This window comes from Harmonia axyridis, chromosome 6, assembly GCF_914767665.1.
Source record: "Harmonia axyridis chromosome 6, icHarAxyr1.1, whole genome shotgun sequence".
Taxonomy (NCBI): Eukaryota; Metazoa; Arthropoda; class Insecta; order Coleoptera; family Coccinellidae; genus Harmonia; species Harmonia axyridis.
Genome location: NC_059506.1, coordinates 27495791 through 27514189, shown reverse-complemented (window position 1 = coordinate 27514189; position 18399 = coordinate 27495791). Strand labels below are relative to the sequence as shown.

Here is an 18399-nt window from a genome sequence, read left to right as displayed (position 1 = left end):
CATCTTCTTGGCAATAATTCCAAACAATTTACACACATTTTTTAAAAAGTAATCCTCCTCATTGCTTCAAAGTACTGAAGAATTCTCTATGAAAAGGATTCTATACCAATTACAAATTATAAAACTCAAACTTATCTTGAACTGCTAGAACTGGACCTACTATGTTTCCTCCTTCTAACGGGACTTCTTGAGTGAGGTCGTCTTCTTGGTGGGCTTCTCCTAGGAGGTCTTAATGGACTGCGTCTCCTAAATCGAGGAGGAGTTCTGCGATGCATGGGAGGCCTTCGCATTGGCATATGAGGAGGACTCCTCCTAGGTGGAGGAGGCCTAGGTTTTGGTAAAAGAACAGGTGCTGCAGTTATTTCTTGTCCATCTACCTGTCCTCCATCCATATGCTTCATAGCTTCTTCTGCCTCATCTGGGTTGGTGAACTCTACATAGCAAAACCCTCGACCTAAATGTGGGTGAACATGGTCTTTTGGGAACTCAATAGATTTTATGGTACCATAAGTGCTGAAAATCTCCATAATATGATCTCTGTTGATAGTACGTGTCAAACGGCCAATGTGAATTTTGGTTGGTCTTGGAGTAGGGGAACGCCTCCTTTTTTTCCTCCTATCAGATCTAGAGCGAGACCTGAAAGTGATTTGAAATTAATGTATTATTCAATTATTGAGTAAAAATATTGAATATAACAAAAAAATACACTTCATAAGGAGAAAAATTTGCCAATAAATGAAAAGTAGTTTATGGTGAATTCAAATATTCTACATGATGTTGATTGTTATTGAATATAAAGGTAATCCATACCTTGACCTTTGTCGAACAGGTTTATCATCTCTTATCGGCGACTTCCTGTTATTAACTTCTTTACTTTTGTTTTCCTTATCTTTTTCTCTTTCCTTAGACTTGTCTTTTTCATGTTCTTTATCCTGTTCCTTTTCTGGAACCTTTTCCTTTTTAACTTTATCTCTAGGTTTAGCCGGTCTTGCACTTCTTGATCTTCTCTTGGTATTCCTTCTGTCATTACCACTACTAGAACTTGAAGAGTCAGATGATGAGCTACTAGATCTAGAGCTACTTCCTGAACTAGAGCTGCTTGAACTTTTAGAGCTTGAACTGCTACTATCAGACGAGCTAAAATTGAAACGTTGTTGGATTTGGCATTTAAAGAAATGATTTATCATTACCTTTTACTGCTATCACTAGAACTGGATGCACTACGTCTTTTACGATCACGACTTCTTTCCTTTTTTTTATCCTTCTCTTCCTTTTCGATATCAGAACCTGGCTTGGCCCTAAAAAAAATTATGATTAACCTCTTCTTTCAAGTTATATTTTCACAGTACTTACATCTTGAAGTTTAAAAAATTTATAAAACAATAACAATTTGAGTTTTTGTGAATTTACAAGAGCCCTGATTTATTTTAATGAAGTTAATTCGATAAATTAGATTTCAACAAAAACTACACCGCTAACTATTACTCCATATTGTTTTCAAGCATAGATATATAAATGAAGTGTTTTGAAGTTTAAAGCATAGAAATATAAACAGAATCCTTCGTTTGTTTACCTACTCCTTTTCTTTTTGATGAATAGATGTGCGCTCAACCAAAAATGATACACCCAAGATGGTGGAAGTATAGAGATGTGCTCATGAGTTTCCTTCTTACACATTGATGACGTCACTGTCAGGTTAAATTTTTATTTAGAAAAATGGTTATTACTGTGAGGAATATTCAGATGCATTTATTACACTCTAAAATATTATGAAGTATGCAATGAAAATATCATTATTAAATAGGGATGGGAATACCGGTTACTCACCAGTCGCGTTACATTCGCGACCGCTCCAGAAAAATACCGCTCCAAAATACCGCGATTTTGTAACTGTGGTTACAGGCAACAAAACCGTAAGCGATTGGAACTGGGTTGAGTATCAGCGACGGAGGAACGAAGGAAACGAGACCATTGGGATACCTAGACTATTTGTGGACTGTCCTGTTGAATGATAATTCATTGTTCATTGAGTTTCTACGTTTTTCCAGAAGAACGTATGCAAGCATAACAACATTCTTTTCTTGCAAGCATAACAAAATCATAAAACCATAAAATTTTTTGGTGGCTCAAAATAACAACAAAGGTTAGAATCTTCGAAGGGCACCTCATTAAAAACAGATGGTGTAAACTTCAGTGGAAATAATACCATCCTCGGGTAATCTTAGTATTACGTGAAAGAAATTATATCTATGTGTATTGCTGAAGACGTGGTATTCAATGTAAAACCTTAATCTACATTTATCAAACCTCGTTCAAATATCCCAAACCGTTTCGATGTTATAATTCGAAGTCCGGTGCCGGTACGCCGTAACTATCGTTACTTTGGAACCGGTTACTTTACGTTTGTGGAACGCGCGACTACGTTACTCAAAAATACCGCTCCAAAATCGCGGTATTGAAATACCGTCCCATCCCTATTATTAAATAATATTTCCAGTTTTTTCAGAGATTGTGACAAATTGATGTTGTAAGGTAAGGTAACGCAGGACTAATATTGGACATTCACAAGCGAAGATATTGGAAATTCAATAATTTTCATAGTACCTGTATGTTTTCTTTCGCGTTCAAATGAATTTATAGAATATATAAATACATGTTAGACCTTTCAGGAAATTTAAGCTTGTGCGAGTTGGGTTTTGTATTTTGTTGATTAGTTTGTGTTCTGCGTAGGATTTGTTATCGTGTATTTAGGCAGAGCATTGTTATTCAATAGCGAATGATTGGACTATTAATATAGTCAATGATTGAAAGATGATTATTTCCACAATTATTTGTTCAAATACTCGAATCAAGTTAAAACAGAAAAGATAGAATCATATGCAAATAAAGATGATTACAGCTGACGTCAGACGCCATAGACTGATAATTTCATAAGTTGAGCACACCTCTATTTTTTAAAAGGAGCAGTCGCGAAAAACCGCCCAATTTTTCACACTACCGAAACATAGAAATGTTGGTTTTTTTCTATAAACGTAATTGCCACAATGAAATTCAATTGATGCCTTATATGTCAACTGTCAAATAAAATCGCTGTGGCATCATTTTCTCCATTTGTGTTTGAAGTGTTTAAAATTTAGGGGTGAAATTAGTGGCATTTTAAATGTATTCAAACAAAAGTCGAATGTTGTGTTGTGTTCATTTTGGAACAAATCAATTTTAGTGCTGCGTAGTGCCCAAGAAATCAGAAAAGTAAGTATTTAAACTCTGTTCGTAGTCCATGATACGCTGTTAGTAATGGCCGACTAACGAAAAACTGATTGCTAACAATCCTGATAAATTTTAGAATGTCTGATCCAAACGAGGGCCATCGGCCCATTAGTCCTGTCGAGAAAGATAAAACGTCTTCAAGAGTGGTAATTTCCGATGGAGAAATAGCTAATTTGAACAGTTCCGAGTGGAGTAGTCATTGGCGGCAACAGGACTCCTACATAACGGCATTGGAAAGACGAGCATCTGCACAAGAAGGTACTTAGTTCAGTTTTTGTCTAGTGAGACAGTGTTTTCTGTCGAGATCTGTATATTTCAGTGCAGTGCTTTAGTGCTGAAAGTGAGATGCGGTTGAGTCAGAGTGTAATAAATAGTGTTTCTAGGGGAATTGGCTGAGCTGCGACAGGCTGCAGATAAGATGAAACAACAACTGAGTGATTCCCAGCAGAGAGAGAAATTTCTGGTTAGAAGGATAGCAGTCAAAGAACAAGAATCCCAAGATCTTGTGGTCAGTAGCAACACAGATTTCTCAAATGTTCTTAACTTTGTGCTGCCCTACGAAATAGTGTTTCGTGAGTTTGCGTTTCTAAATTTACCGCTTTGTGTTCTGAATTCAATATGGAGCGACGGAGTTGGTTGAATGTGCCAAATCGGCCCAGTTTGGTTGAAGTGATAATTAAACCGATTCAGAAATTTGTGTAGTGATTGGTACTCCAAAAAAATTACCATGAAATCTGCATACTTTGTGGTGGTTAGTCTGAATTTGTGAATGAGGCTGTTTTTCACTTCTTGAAATTGCAATATAGATAGTATTGAAGAGGATTTTTATGAATGATTTGGGTTGAAATTCAATAATGATACTGCAGAATGTTGCTGTCTCCAGAGACTGATGGTGTTATTATTACTCACTGATCAATTGAATATTCATCACTTCAATTGCAACTTTTTCAATATTTGAATTGTTGATCATAATGAATATTCTCTATAATAAATAAATGCAGTATAAAACATATATGAACAACACAGTAGGTTAGAATCAATTAGTAATAAAAAAAGATTTGTTTTTCTGTTCTTTAATAAGGAAAATGAATCAGAAAATTTCTTTTCTGACCAATATGATTCAACTTAGACCTAATTGCATACATTTTTTTTGGAATAGCTTTTCATTGTTCCTTATAAAAATAGTTTATTCAAACAAAAATATTCATACAAATGACTTAAATTCACATTACTACTTACATAATTGAATTAATGCCTTTTTCATCTTTCCTCTGTACTTATAAACATTTAATGCAATTCATATTTTTGAAGAATTATTATTGACTAATTAGAAAATGCAGAAATGTTCATTAAGTGAAAAATGACCTCCATATATTTGTTATTCATCTCAAAAATGTTAATAACCATATTTTTCTCTTGATAATGTTAAGTGTGGTAATTTCTAGAGTTTGTGAATATTTGTGACTTGACTGGAACTGAAGACGGGAATTATCAAAGTTAAGGACATTTGAGGACTCTATTTTTAAAATCATATCTATTTTCATTGATTAACATAGACACATAACTACTAAATGTTGAAGACAGAAATTTGGCATTGTTTTACAATAAATATCTGATTTTTACTAGAGCATGCTAACTTATTGATAAAATTTTTCCAAACAATTTCTCGATCTCAAACTTTTCAATGCAGGAAAAATGTTTAGTGTATCTAACTTCTCTGTTAAAATGATTATTGAGATTGTTCAATTGGAAAAACATCAAATTAAACTTGAGGTGAGTTCCCCAGAATAGTGCATATAATTTTCACCAGGTTTAAATTAAAATTGGTATTTTAAGTGACATTAAAAGAACACCCAAATTGTGCATTTCCTTAAAATACATGTTTATTGGGGTAAGAAAAAAAACTTGAATTTAAGCCAATGATTTTAAGTATCACCGAGTTGACATACTCTACAAAATATTCTTTTGGACTCATTAAATTGGTGTTTTATATTAGATCTTAATCACCTCAGTAAAAACATCTCTTGAATTTTTTAGTTTACCATGATCTTAATGAATACAGGGTGTTCTTGTCTTTGTTACTTAGTACCTATATAAAGAATTCATGCACATTAGTGAAGGCATACAGAATGATTTCTAACTACTGTACGAAACTTCAGAGAGTGATCCCTTAGGTTGTTTTAAGAAAAAAGGTCCTACAGACATATGTCTGGAGTTGCTTTGTTGAAGTTCAAAAAAACGGTAGGTATTTATAAATTATCATATATATCTTTTTTCTAGTTTTTTTAGATTTAAATACTAAAAAAACAACTTTTTGGTGTCTTGTGTTTTATTCATATCAAGCTTCGTTTTCGAGAAAAAAAAACACGTTAACTCATTCTGAAAGTGGTATTCAATTTTCTAGGCTTGAAACACAGGAAACCAAAAAGTTGTAGTTTTAGTTGCTCAATCTTGAAAAATAAAAAAAAAGAACCCAGCGACGTCTCTTTTTTCCCCAATATTCTTGGCTGTTGAACCCACTGAGACGCCACTGGGCCTAATAATTCCAATCTAGTTAGGGCTAAATGAGGGCCTTATTACTTCAAATAACTTTACCAAATTTCAACCAAATCGGTTCAAGAATATTCACGATAATTCATGAATACCTACCGTTTTTTTGAAACCTCCATCTCGGAAACGAAGCAACTCCGGACATATGTTTGTAGAAGCTTTTTTTCTTAAAATGACCTTACAGATCATCCTTGTGAAGTTTCATGCTGTAGTTAGAAATTGCCCTGTATTTTAAAAAATTACGTTATACGCATTAGTACTATATCATTAGAGATTTCAGCTTATTGATAAAACCATAGATAATTTGCTAATAATATTGGATTTATAATTAAGCAAGATTATGTGTCTTGAATAGAGTCCTTTATATTCATGGTTATACTAAATGATTTTTTTGACCACAGCTTCAGCTGAACGAACTGAAGAGCAATCAAGTACCAACAGCAGCTTCCTTGAGGAGCATGCTGTTAGATCCCGCCGTCAACTGTATGTACCAGCAGTTCCGCAAGGAAATACAAACCCTCCGTTCCAAACTGGAAGACACACAAAACGAACTAGCCGCATGGAAATTCACACCGGATTCTAACACGGGAAAGAGGTTGATGGCTAAATGTAGACTTTTATACCAGGAAAACGAGGAGTTGGGCAAAATAACGAGTAGTGGTCGAATAGCGAAATTAGAAAGTGACTTGGCATTGCAAAAATCATTCTCGGAAGAAGTCAGGCAGTCTCAGAACGAATTAGACTCATTCCTTGCAGATTTGGACGAGGACGTTGAGGGTATGCAGAGTACGATATTGATATTACAGCAGGAGTTGCGCAAAAGCAAAGAGACAGTTCAAAATTTACAAAAAGAAAACAGTACTTTGAAATCCGCAAATTGTCGGGCCAATGGTGACAGTGTGAATAATTGTGAACAGGAACGGACGACAGACTCTGAGTCAGAGGGCGAAAGGACTCGAGCAAAACGGGTGCGCAGATCTTCAGTCTTGAGCATCAATTATAACGAGGATGATACACTTGTTATTAACACAAACGGTGATGTTGCCATGACTTCCGATCCCGAGTAAATTCGCTTTTTCCATCTCTCAGTGTCTGGTTTGAATTTGAATTTTTCGAGTGAAAAGGACTATGCCGCCATATTTTTATTATTTTGAAGCAGTAGCCTCTAATCCATATCGCATAAATCGAATATAATATCTTGAATTGACCAAAAGTATCAACAAGTTGTTCATTTTCTAAAATAAACAAAATGAAGTTTAATTATCATATCTAATTTTTGCATTCAAACTAATATAATCAGTTTTACAATGATTAATTAAATGAAGCGAATCTAAGCTTAATATATAGAAAAATATTTTTTCTAAAATGATCTAGTGAATTAGAAAACTTTAGTTACGTCAGTAATTATTATGACTCATTTAGCCCAATGAAAACTTGACTACTTGATTTTTTACTTTGTTAATTTTAGTGGGTAGTATCCAACTAAAGAGTCTTGATCTGTTGAAACATAAAATCTTGAACAAGTTTTCATTGAGCTACCTAACATTTTTGAATTATCTGATTTTCAACATCGTTTACTTCATTTCAAATCTCTAAAATTTTAATATTGATTGAAATAAATAGAAATGTAATTATTTTTATTGTATTGTTGCCTAAAAAAGAATTGAATTGAAGTAATGGAATTGGAAATGAGAAAATAGTAGGCTGCTGTTCTATTGATTTTTAATTTTCAACTCGAGGCAAAGAATCAATTTATAATTCTGACATTGGGAGATGAGAATGTCAGGTTATTTGAAGTTGGAGTGAGTGACTTTGGAAATACCCATATAAACTGATGAACAGTATATGAAATTGTACATGAATTACTTAGAAAATTGTGTTTTTTTTTCTATTAATCCTGTGAAATGAAATCAAAATAATTTGTGCTACACAATAAATTAATTATCTGCAGAGCAGACAAAAATATATATTTGAGTAGTGCTGATTGGATTATTGCTTTTCATCAGTGATGAAATGGAACGAAATTTTTTATCGAACATCTCACATGATTTTATGATGAAAGACAGAGTTAAAATCGTTTATTTTATACATAGAATTTCAATAAATAATTGAAGAAGTTCATGGTGTCTTTATTTTTAGTTTTTGAATATAAATTCGACAATACATTTGTTTCACAACATTTTTCATTAGAAACTTTTTCAGCAATTTCAAAAAAAAAAATATTCTCAGGTTAGTCTTCTGCAAGTAACTTAGAATCTAGCAGGCATATTAGTTTACTGACTAATGAACTGAAAACTTATTCAAACTGTTTTTAATAACGTATTTGACTGGCTGCACCAGTTCGAATTAATTCGAGCTGATTATGTCATTTAGCTCTACAAAAATTCGAATTAATTTGCACTGGTGCAGCCAGTCGAATACGCTATAAGTTATGTCGAATGCTTGAAGGCCTGTGTAAAATTTATAGCATGTTATGCGTTTTTTGGCCTAAATGTCTAACATTACTTGACGAAAATCCACAGTAAGGTGTCTAAACTTAATAAAGGCTGTCCGGTCACCTTAGGAACGATAACTCTCGAATGGAATGTGCTAGAAATATGAAACTTCTGAATATATTCATCAAGTTCCTTTAGGGTTAAATTCGTTTGCTTATTCCTCAAATTTTGTTTTCTCAATGAAGCAACAAAAAAACTTATCCTAATGAACTGAAATTTAGGAATTAGTTGCAAATAACTATTTGGAATATTAAAGATAGGAGATTTAAAAAAATCCATATATATTTTCAGATTCCAATAAAGTTTTATGTATATACATAATTTGTTCATATTGGATCTGTTGTCACTGAAATACTAGTTTTTTTTTTATATCTACGCGTAAAATCTCAACACGATCGGATCTGTGATCCTTGAGATATTGAGAATTTTCTCTGGTTCTGATGATGCGATCAACATGAAAATTTTCGAGATCTGAACTTACCCTAATACTTTCAAATTTTTAATATCTTCGGATCGAGAGTCATCGTACTTATTAAGGCCGGACGGACAGAATCGATTTTGACCGCGAGTTCTCTATCTGTGAGTCTTACTTTATTGTTTGAGAGCATTCCCGATTCAAAAATCGAAAATTACAGATATTGTGACGAAACGATATAACGCTCAAAAACATGAGAATAATTGTTGATGTTATTCCTTTGATTTTCACCATAAATAAGTAATATGGACAGAATATAGGACTATGAACGTATTGTACCAAATTCCTGATCTCGTCAAGTTGAATAACTTGATAAATACAATTGTGACGAAATGGCTTAAAGTTCAAATCAACAAAGATTATTGTATTATAATTTTCCGAAGTTGAATATCATGGAATTCCGAGTGAAGTTCTAGGAAGCAGGTCACATGGGGCCATCAATTTTATTTTTGTATTTATAGGAAAGATTTTTTAGTGGCAAGGAAGTATTATTCCATGAATTTCTTTGAACGATGATGACTTTTTTCGATTTCAATGAAATAGCCCGAGTATTGCTCCAATTGTTTTTTAATTTCCTCGATATTCAAATAAGTATATCGTTCCTTGAGATCAGAAGTCGTCTAAGTCCAAAATCACAACTTTTCAGGAGAAACATTTTTCTATTCAAGACAACAATTATATTTACTACAACTTAATATATTTCCACTATTTCTGGGATTCCCGAGGGTATTCCCCTACGTCATTGAGGTATAATATCTACTTCTCGACCAGAATTCGCCTCGTTTTATGAGCAGATAGAATACAAAATCGGCAAAATGGAAATTTTGGACTTAGACTAGTTCTCGTCTCAAGGGACGATAAAAACTTCACCCGGTAAATATACCGGGTGAAGTTTTTCAAGTTGAAACAGTCAAAAATATTGAAAAGGAAACATCTCATGGAAAAATGTTTCGAATAAAAAGTCACCAAAATCATTATTTTTTTATTAAAATGCTACAATAAAGTTTATTGTCTAAAACAATTATTTGTAAACTCCATAAAAATAGGTGATTCGTAAAAAGAAATATCCCTTATTTTGTTTTGAACTCAGCAGCCACGTGGTGGTGTTCCCTCTTAATGGAAAGTATTTTGAACCAAAAACTCATTGAACAAATAATGTCGCCATTTCCAATTGATCAATGACAGAACATGTACTAAAAACAATCAGTTCAGCAGAAAAAAATCAGAGTTTCATGTGAAAGATTAATGGAACGGATACTTTAAGGTCGTTCAGAGGAAAAATATAAATTGGATTGCAGAGCCATCTGTGACGAAAAGTGAAAAATTGTTCGTACGAAATTTTTGAATTTTTTGGCGCACCGACAAAATAAAACTTCGCCGTCTTGCTTTGCCTGATTTATATGAATTTTCTTTGAATGAACCTCTCCCAGAGTTATTTCTTTCAGGCATATTTTCAATTTCATATGAATTCGTATTTTTGAACTCAATATCACCTTGTAAAATGGATCAAAGGAAGTTTAATCGATTTCATCAAAAACATCCTGAATAATTTGAAACTACGACGCTCTACAGTAAAAAGAAACGTAGATCTTTTAGGTGTATTTTAGTACCTACTTTTATTTTAATTGCTATACTTGAGAGCGCCTATTCGATTTCAATAAAATTGGCGCTTGATAATTTGTTATTTCACTACAAAGAGTGATATAATCAGTTATAATATCACAAGAGCATAGAAAATATTAGATTATACACCGATTCACGAGACGTAGTTCGCGAAACATCACGAGAGCGCAGCTCGAGTGGTGTTTCGCGAATTACGTCGAGTGAAGAGGTTCGTATAATCGAAATATATTGTCTATGCTCGAGTGGTATTCGTTACGATTATATAACGAATAATTTCAATAACTAACCAAAGCACTGCATTTTGATAAATCAATGACATTTCACTGAGCTTGATTTTAATTTTTTGGCGAACGTCCAAGAATGTTACTATGGAAATGATCCCAATATACCAGGAGGCGAAACACCAAAACGATTATACCACGTCGTCAAGTAGTATATTCACTTATCAATACGTCGTAACTATGGAAAATTTACGGATTCTATTGGTTCATCAGAACATGATTGTGTAATCACTAGAAAACATTTTTGTGTCAAAAAGTATGTCATATTTTATAAACTGACTTTGCGCTTCTACAATTTAGAGCCCCGGCAAAATGTCCGGTCCTGGCAGCGACCCTGAATACGAATCTGCAATAAAAATAGGGATTCTCATTTGAAATTCCAAGGATGACTCCTGTTTCCCCCACAGATGTGAAGTAAATGACAGAGGTTTTAACATAAATGGACTTCCCCCTCAAAACCATCAACCCCTTATTCGAAACATTTTTCCGCAAGATGTTTTCTTTCCGTAGATTTTTGACTGATTCAACTTGAAAATTTCACATTGTGCCATTTGGTTTGATGGATGGTCCTGGAAGCATTTTTCTGTTCTTTGGAAAAAATATGCATTCGATTATTTAAAAAAAATAATAGTGCTGTTTTCATTGCTTTCAGAAGAATACATTTCTTGATTACGGGCCTGTAATTCCGGAAAGAATTCTCATTCACGATGTCGACTCTCTCTAATGTGACCAATCATACCAAAAATGACCAAGATCGGTTGACTGCTTCGAAAGTTAGAGCCGTTTGAAATTTATCCAAACTTTCGAAAACGAGAGTCCTGAGGTGACTTTAAATATCTTTTTCTGAATCACATAGATGTCCATTATATTTCGCTGAGCATTGTCCCACTGGTCACCAAACACCCTGTATCTACAGGTGTCTCCAAAATAGAGTGAACCTTGAAGGAGGTGTTAGTATCACCTATTTGCTGTCTATTGAGCCATATGACTAACCGAAAATCAACAGTTTCCCAGGTATTTGAGTTCTTGTGTTTTTTAAAAAAAATTTCAACTTACTTCATTTTTCGTCAATTTTTTTTATGTTGGCCAAGTTTGATTTAAATTTTGGATTATTTTCATCAGAAAAGGAGATATGATATGCATTAAAAAAGCAAAACTATGTTGTATTAGATGTTGAATAAGAATCAGTACCTATATAATTTGAAAGTTGGTATATGAAGAAAATAATAGTAAATTTCTAATATAAATTTGCCTCCAACTTTCGAATTCCACAATTTATGTATGACAAAATTGGTTTAAAAATATTCCTTCTTTTATTCCTAAAAAAGTTTCGTTAGAATGCATGCACTATAGTTTTGGTTCAGCAGATTTTGATTTGAAAGCGGGAAGAAGTAAAGAAAAGAAAGTAATGACTTAAATATTTTTCATTGCAATTAAACTCGAAATTTCAGTAGAAAATGTATTCATAAATTATGTTTGAAATAACCTCCACCTTTCCTTATACAAGCACGTGACCTTTTTCTTATTTCTTCAGTTGTTACTTTCCGCCTGAAATTTACTGTCAATCTTTTCGCTGCTTCTTCTATTCTAACGGCGTTAGATCCGGACTTCTCACTGGCCACGAAATTAGTCCAAAATTATAGTCAAATATGGTTAACGTAAAAAAAGGTTAGAAATCACAAGAACTCAAATATCTCTTAAACTGTTAATTTTGGTTATCACTAATTATGGCTCAAACGACAGCAAATGAGTCTTACTAACACGTCCTTCAAAGTTCACGTCTAATTGGGAAACATAATTCAAAATATAAAATTGTTGATTTCATAAGAATTTTGATAAATTACAATTTATCTTCATGAGAGTAGAATTTCAAATTTTGTTTCGTAATCGGTAGAGGAATTGTTCTGCATTTTTCTTCGATAGCTGACACCTTCCATTGCCAAAATAAATATAAATAATTCATTTTGTTTTCGAAATATGAAATTTATTCAGTTTTTCTTCAAAAGAACCCGTGTTCAAGAAAACAAATTATAACAAAAAAATTATGAAGAAAAATTTATCTTCCAATGAGACAATACGAAACATGATAATTTTTCTCACTATTTTATTAGGCACCTGATTCAGACTTCTTGCTGGCCACAAAAATAATCCAAAATTATATTTTAATTTGGTCAACGTAGAAAAAATTGACGAAAAATGAAGTAAGGTGAAAAATTTTTGAAAAATCACAATAGATAACTCAAATATCTTGTAAACTGTTGATTTTTGGTTATCACTAAATATGGCTCAAACTATAGCAAATGATTCAAACTAACGCGTTCTCCAAGGTTCACATCTAATTTAGAAAACACCCTGTATAAATGAAAATATTTTTTATATGAAAAGCAGTTCTCCACTCTCACAAAAAAAATAAGTCGAATGCAACTATTACAGGCCATTTTAATTTCCCGATTTATTACCAGGTAATAAAATAGAGGTACCATCAAGATCACGCCATACCACGTGTATCGTGCGCCACAACTTTTACAACGCACGACGCAAATAAATGGAGGTGTGTCGTATAGACCGCCATGTATACAATGAGAACATCACCATTGGCGTAACATGGATATTTTCAATTTCCGACCTGCACAAAATTATACAGAAATATATCAGCGACATCAAAATCAGCTTGATCATAAGTAATTGGAAATATTTCAACTATAGAATCTTGAGCCGAAATTATGAAGATTTAACCCAAATAAACTGAATAAAATGTTTCTCCTGCCTGAGAAACAGGGTTTTTATTTCAGAATTTATGATTTGTTTGTGACCCGTACACTACAACTATTTTACTTATAATTTTCATATTTTGCAAGAATTTATGAGTAAAAAAATAAGTACTTTAGGTTGAACCTTCGTATTTTAGGGTCAAAATTCTATTGATGAAATATTTTCATTTATTTATCCATGATACACTCCGTATAACTAAATAATGTTTATTCATTCAAAATAGGTATTAAACTAATATTCGATATCATGAAGCTCTGAAATAAATCTTTCGTTTTTGGTTTGTTTGTATTCTTGTAATGGAGACCGATATGAATTTAATCATACTATAAGCTTTTTGAGTATTGTAGGTTCTAAAGATTTCCAAAATGAAACAAATAAATCTGAAGAAGCAGCATTTTGGAGGCAATAAAACTGCATATGACGTGATCAACTTGAAATATGACAAGAAGCTTGAAATTGTTGTTCAACATCTAAATACATTTCATCTCGAACGAATTAGTGTTTTAAAATTAACAGGAGGACAAAATTTCAAACGGCCATATACCTACAGGATGTCTCGATATTTGGTTAACAAAATGCAATGGTATCTTCTATGTCGAAAAATAGGAAGAAAATTTCATATGAACCTATATCCGGAATTTTTTGAGGACAGTATTTTTTAATTCCTCTTTTATTTTCGGCAGAAATTCTGAATAACTTTCTTCAGAGCCTGTCTTCAAAATCCTGTATCTCGAAAACGGAACTTTTCCGGATATAGATTCATATGAAGTGTCCTTCCTTTTTTTACGTGAAATATACCATTAAATTTTTTTAATTTAATTTCGGGACACCTGTATATGAAACCTCTGATCGAATTAAGCCCAAACGAATTTAAGAGGGAACACCACCACGTGGCTACTCAATTCAAAATTAAAATGGAGATATTTCTTCTTACAAATCACCGATTTTTATGGGTTTTCCACATTACTCCCTGGATCAATAATCTACACGAAAAAAAGTAAATATTTTCAATTTGCGAATGAAACAAAATTTTTTTGGGTACCTTTTCGTTTTTCGCAAAAAAAATTGATGCACTTATATATCTTTTAATTATTCTTGAAAAAAGACGTGAAAATTTCGTGAAAGTCATCGTACAGTGCTGCCCTCCACTTATTTGCTTCGAAAAAAAAGACAGAAGATGAGGAAAATGTACATCTTCGTAAAATGTTTGGTCATCGCAGGAGCTCCAGAGGGGAAATGAATGGATACCAAAATTTGACTGATACGCGGAAAACCACTTGGTGGTAATCCCTTCTTAACCGCGGGATTCGATATCCTAACCTACCTGAAAAATTACATGTTTCTGGGTTTAATTCTGTTGATGGACCGGCTGGTCGAACAGAATTTTATCTGATCATGTATTCGTCATTAGCGCGTCTAATCTTTTCGTTTGTAACTATTCTGGTTCATAATCGGAAAAATACAGACAACGTGACAAAATGATATAGCGCTGTGTTCGGGAAATGTTCGCTCAAAAGAAGAAATATGGCCATGTTGATTGGAATTAAAGGCCAATCTCAACACATGCCCACGGGGATACGTGTCGCAGTGAACGTGTCGAGAGGGATTACCACTAAGTGGCTTTCCGCGTATCAATCAAACATTAGATAGATACACATTTCTTTCCCTTTGGCGCTCCTGTGATGACTAAACTTTGTACGGTGTACGAAGTTGTACCTTCGCTTCATCTTCTTTCTCTTTACAAGCATATAAGTAAGGCTGCACTGTACGACGGTCGATTTTTTTTTTCAGAATTATAGTTTACCTCCTTTGTAATGATTTTTTGTAGGTTTTTTCTCGAATATTTTAAAAATATATTAGTACATTGAACATATCATCAATTCTTCTGCAAAAAACGAAAAGTTACCAATATTTTTTCTTCACTCGCAATTAAAAAATATTGTCATTCCACAATGTGAATCATTGTTCAAAGAAATATGTGAAAACCCCATAAAAATTTTTTAGTAAGAGGAAAAATTTGAATTTAGCACGTGGTGATATTTCCTCTTAAAATGTTGCGCTAAATATCAATGTGGCTTAATTATTTTTTTAGATTAATTAGCATTAATCACAATTGAAATAAAAGATATAAATATAAATTCCTCATTTAAATTGCTGTTGTTGCTTCACAAATCGAAATATTTGTACATAATAACATTCCAGATCCCTAATGTTTGACGTCTTGAAAACGGTTTCTGTTTTCCTTAACCTAATTCCAAAGACTAACCCAAATATGTTATCATTGCGCTAGACCTAAATATTGCGTTATGTTTGGTTGACCCTATCATTGTGCGAAACTAAAATTAACACTTGTGACTTGATTAGTTTTATCATCGAAAATGTGTTGAACGAATCAAATATCCATTCACGGATATGCGTTCACTTAAATTTACGATAATTTTGTAACTGGAGATTTTGGACTCTTATTTTATTTTGTTTGAGGGAAAAATTATTCCTAAAATCAAGAATTAGAGAGAATCGTTGAATTTAATGAAAACTGAACTGATACCTGTTCAAGTATTCATCAATATCAAAGCAAAAGTTACAATTTTCAATGAAAATTATAATTTTAATTATTGAATTGCTAAAAATGTAAGTAGTATAAAGGGAGATAATGAAGTAATCTGCAATTATATACAGTGAACGTTTTTTATTTTTTAATCTGAAAAAGATTTGAAATTCAATAATTTTTAATTAATATTTATTTTTATTTTTTTAATTTTTCTATTTAATAGCTTTTATGGGTGAAATGAATCAAAAGATTAACATTGAACTCTCGATATGTATAGATAAATACATATTATAATATATAATAGTTATATCCTTGTATTTGTCCTCAGGCTGATCCGTTTCCTATTCCTTTTCAAAATTTCATTTATTTACTGAAAATTTTTTTGAAGTTTTTTTCAAAACACTTCCTATGTCTGGCCATCCTGTATGTTGTATAGCTCATGATTTATGGGTAAAGTATGCATTTTGACAGAAGCGACAGTGAAACCTGTCATATTTTACTTTCGTTTTCAGCACTTACAGAAGAAAATTGAACAATTCCGATGCAAAAATGAAAATATCAACATCTGGTTTGTTCTCCAATTTCAAATACCACTATAAGTTATAAATCTGTGGAAATTTGCAATCGATATCGATGAAAAAAATAGGGTAAGATCCATAATTTCTATTTAAAACACTGCAACTTTTATATTATGGTTAATTAGTTCGTCTTTCAATGTTTCATATACCGACTGTAAATAAATACCATTTCAAATTTAAATCCGAATGAGAATTTCAAAAATACACTACTTTGAAACTACTCGTTTGAGAGCTAGAATTTTGCGGTATAAAGTATTGTATTCAGTAGAATCATAGCAAGAACATATATTCTCAATTTTATGATTTTGTGTTGTTAAGTTTCCTAATGTTTTTTCATTTTGTTTCCATCATTTTCTGCTTTAAAATTAACGGATCGCGGTATTTTTGAACTAGAAGGGTTAATGTAAATGCAAACGATTTCTGTACGAAATTTCATTTGAATGTTCATATTGTACGAGAAAGGTTATTCACGGTAATTTATTTATAATACAAGTGCAGAAGGCATTGATATTCTTCCACGAGTTCAAAATTCAAAAACGAGCCACGAAGTGGCGAGTTTTGGCATGAACGAGTGGTAGAATTAGCCTTCTGTACGAGTATTATACATTATTTTCTCTAATTCATTGCATTTTCATTAAAATTAATGAAATATTTCCATAAATATAATTTGGTGATTTTTGCATTGAAAAATGTTGGTTGGCAGAACTGATTTCTTTAAGGCAAATTGATGAATTGACAGATAAAGCCGTGGCGGAAAGTTCGGAGTACCAACATAGAATAATAAAATATAATCATGAAAACTGTGCGTTTCTGATATATTCTCGCACGATTTTGTTCTACAAGATGTGGAAGAATGAACGGAATAACCACATAATTAGAGAAATAAATATTTTCGAAACTTAAATTTCAGGGGGCCAAATTGTTTTTCTCGATTCCAAAAGTTTATTCTCAAATAATAATATACCAAGAATAGCATATATACTTTTTTTCTTATGAGATTATTATATTATTGTCTATATATGACATAAGTGATATTTTTCTTAGTTTTCATCGAATGAAATTGAATAATGTGAGAGATGGTGAAAAATAATGAACTATCTTGTAATATCAACACTATTTTAATATTTTAAACTACGTTTTGTTTAAACAATATCGTGCATAATGAAAAAAAAAACATTGATGAATACTCTAATTCGGCTCACTTGAATAACATATCATTTCTCAGAATAATTCAGCAAATATTGGGCAATTTATAAGAGACTGGCATTCATTAGTAAACAACTAATTGTACGATTCAACAAAGTCAGTCAATCAGCTCAACTGGTTCTACAAGTTGACTTATTATCTCTATAATTTTCGTGACCGAAGATTTAAGGAATTCGAATTTTATCATAGTTGAAATTGTAATTGCCTGATATATGTTTTGACATATTTGATTATTAGAAAAATATGGAGCCAATTAGGAATGTTAGACGTAGTCAATTAGAGTTCTTCTCTTTTATTAGGTTTTATTGTCGTAATATGGTAAATTACGGTAGGGCATTTAATCATTCATGCGCCTTTTGGAGATCACAGAACAGATATAAAGGGTGTTTTTTTAGAGCTATAGAACTTTAAATTGCAATAAAACAACGATGGATTATTCGATTGACATGAATTTTATTTATCCGCAAGATAATCTTGTGGCATTACATTTTAAATATGATTTCTGGCATATGACCGCCGCGGCTGGCTCGGATGTAGTCCAATCTGAACGTCCAATTTTCGATGACTTTGTCCAACATTTGTGGCCGTATATCGGCAATAA

At 32.4% G+C, this 18399-nt stretch overlaps 2 protein-coding genes across 2 annotated transcripts; one reads left to right on the top strand and one right to left on the bottom strand.

Annotated features, from left to right (window-relative positions):
* Positions 1-44: 44 nt before the first annotated feature.
* LOC123682762 (RNA-binding protein with serine-rich domain 1) lies at positions 45-1517 on the bottom strand. Its single transcript, XM_045621546.1, has 4 exons — positions 1354-1517; positions 1191-1298; positions 811-1137; positions 45-636 (listed from the first exon to the last, which is right to left on the bottom strand). Coding segments are annotated over exons 1-4 (942 nt in total). The 5' UTR covers positions 1356-1517; the 3' UTR covers positions 45-131.
* Positions 1518-3062: 1545 nt separating this feature from the next.
* LOC123683266 (pre-mRNA-splicing regulator female-lethal(2)D) lies at positions 3063-7936 on the top strand. Its single transcript, XM_045622191.1, has 4 exons — positions 3063-3249; positions 3344-3525; positions 3651-3775; positions 6219-7936. The coding sequence occupies exons 2-4, from the start codon at positions 3345-3347 to the stop codon at positions 6882-6884; spliced, it is 972 nt and encodes a 323-aa protein (XP_045478147.1). The 5' UTR covers positions 3063-3249; position 3344; the 3' UTR covers positions 6885-7936.
* The last annotated feature ends 10463 nt before the right edge of the window (positions 7937-18399 follow it).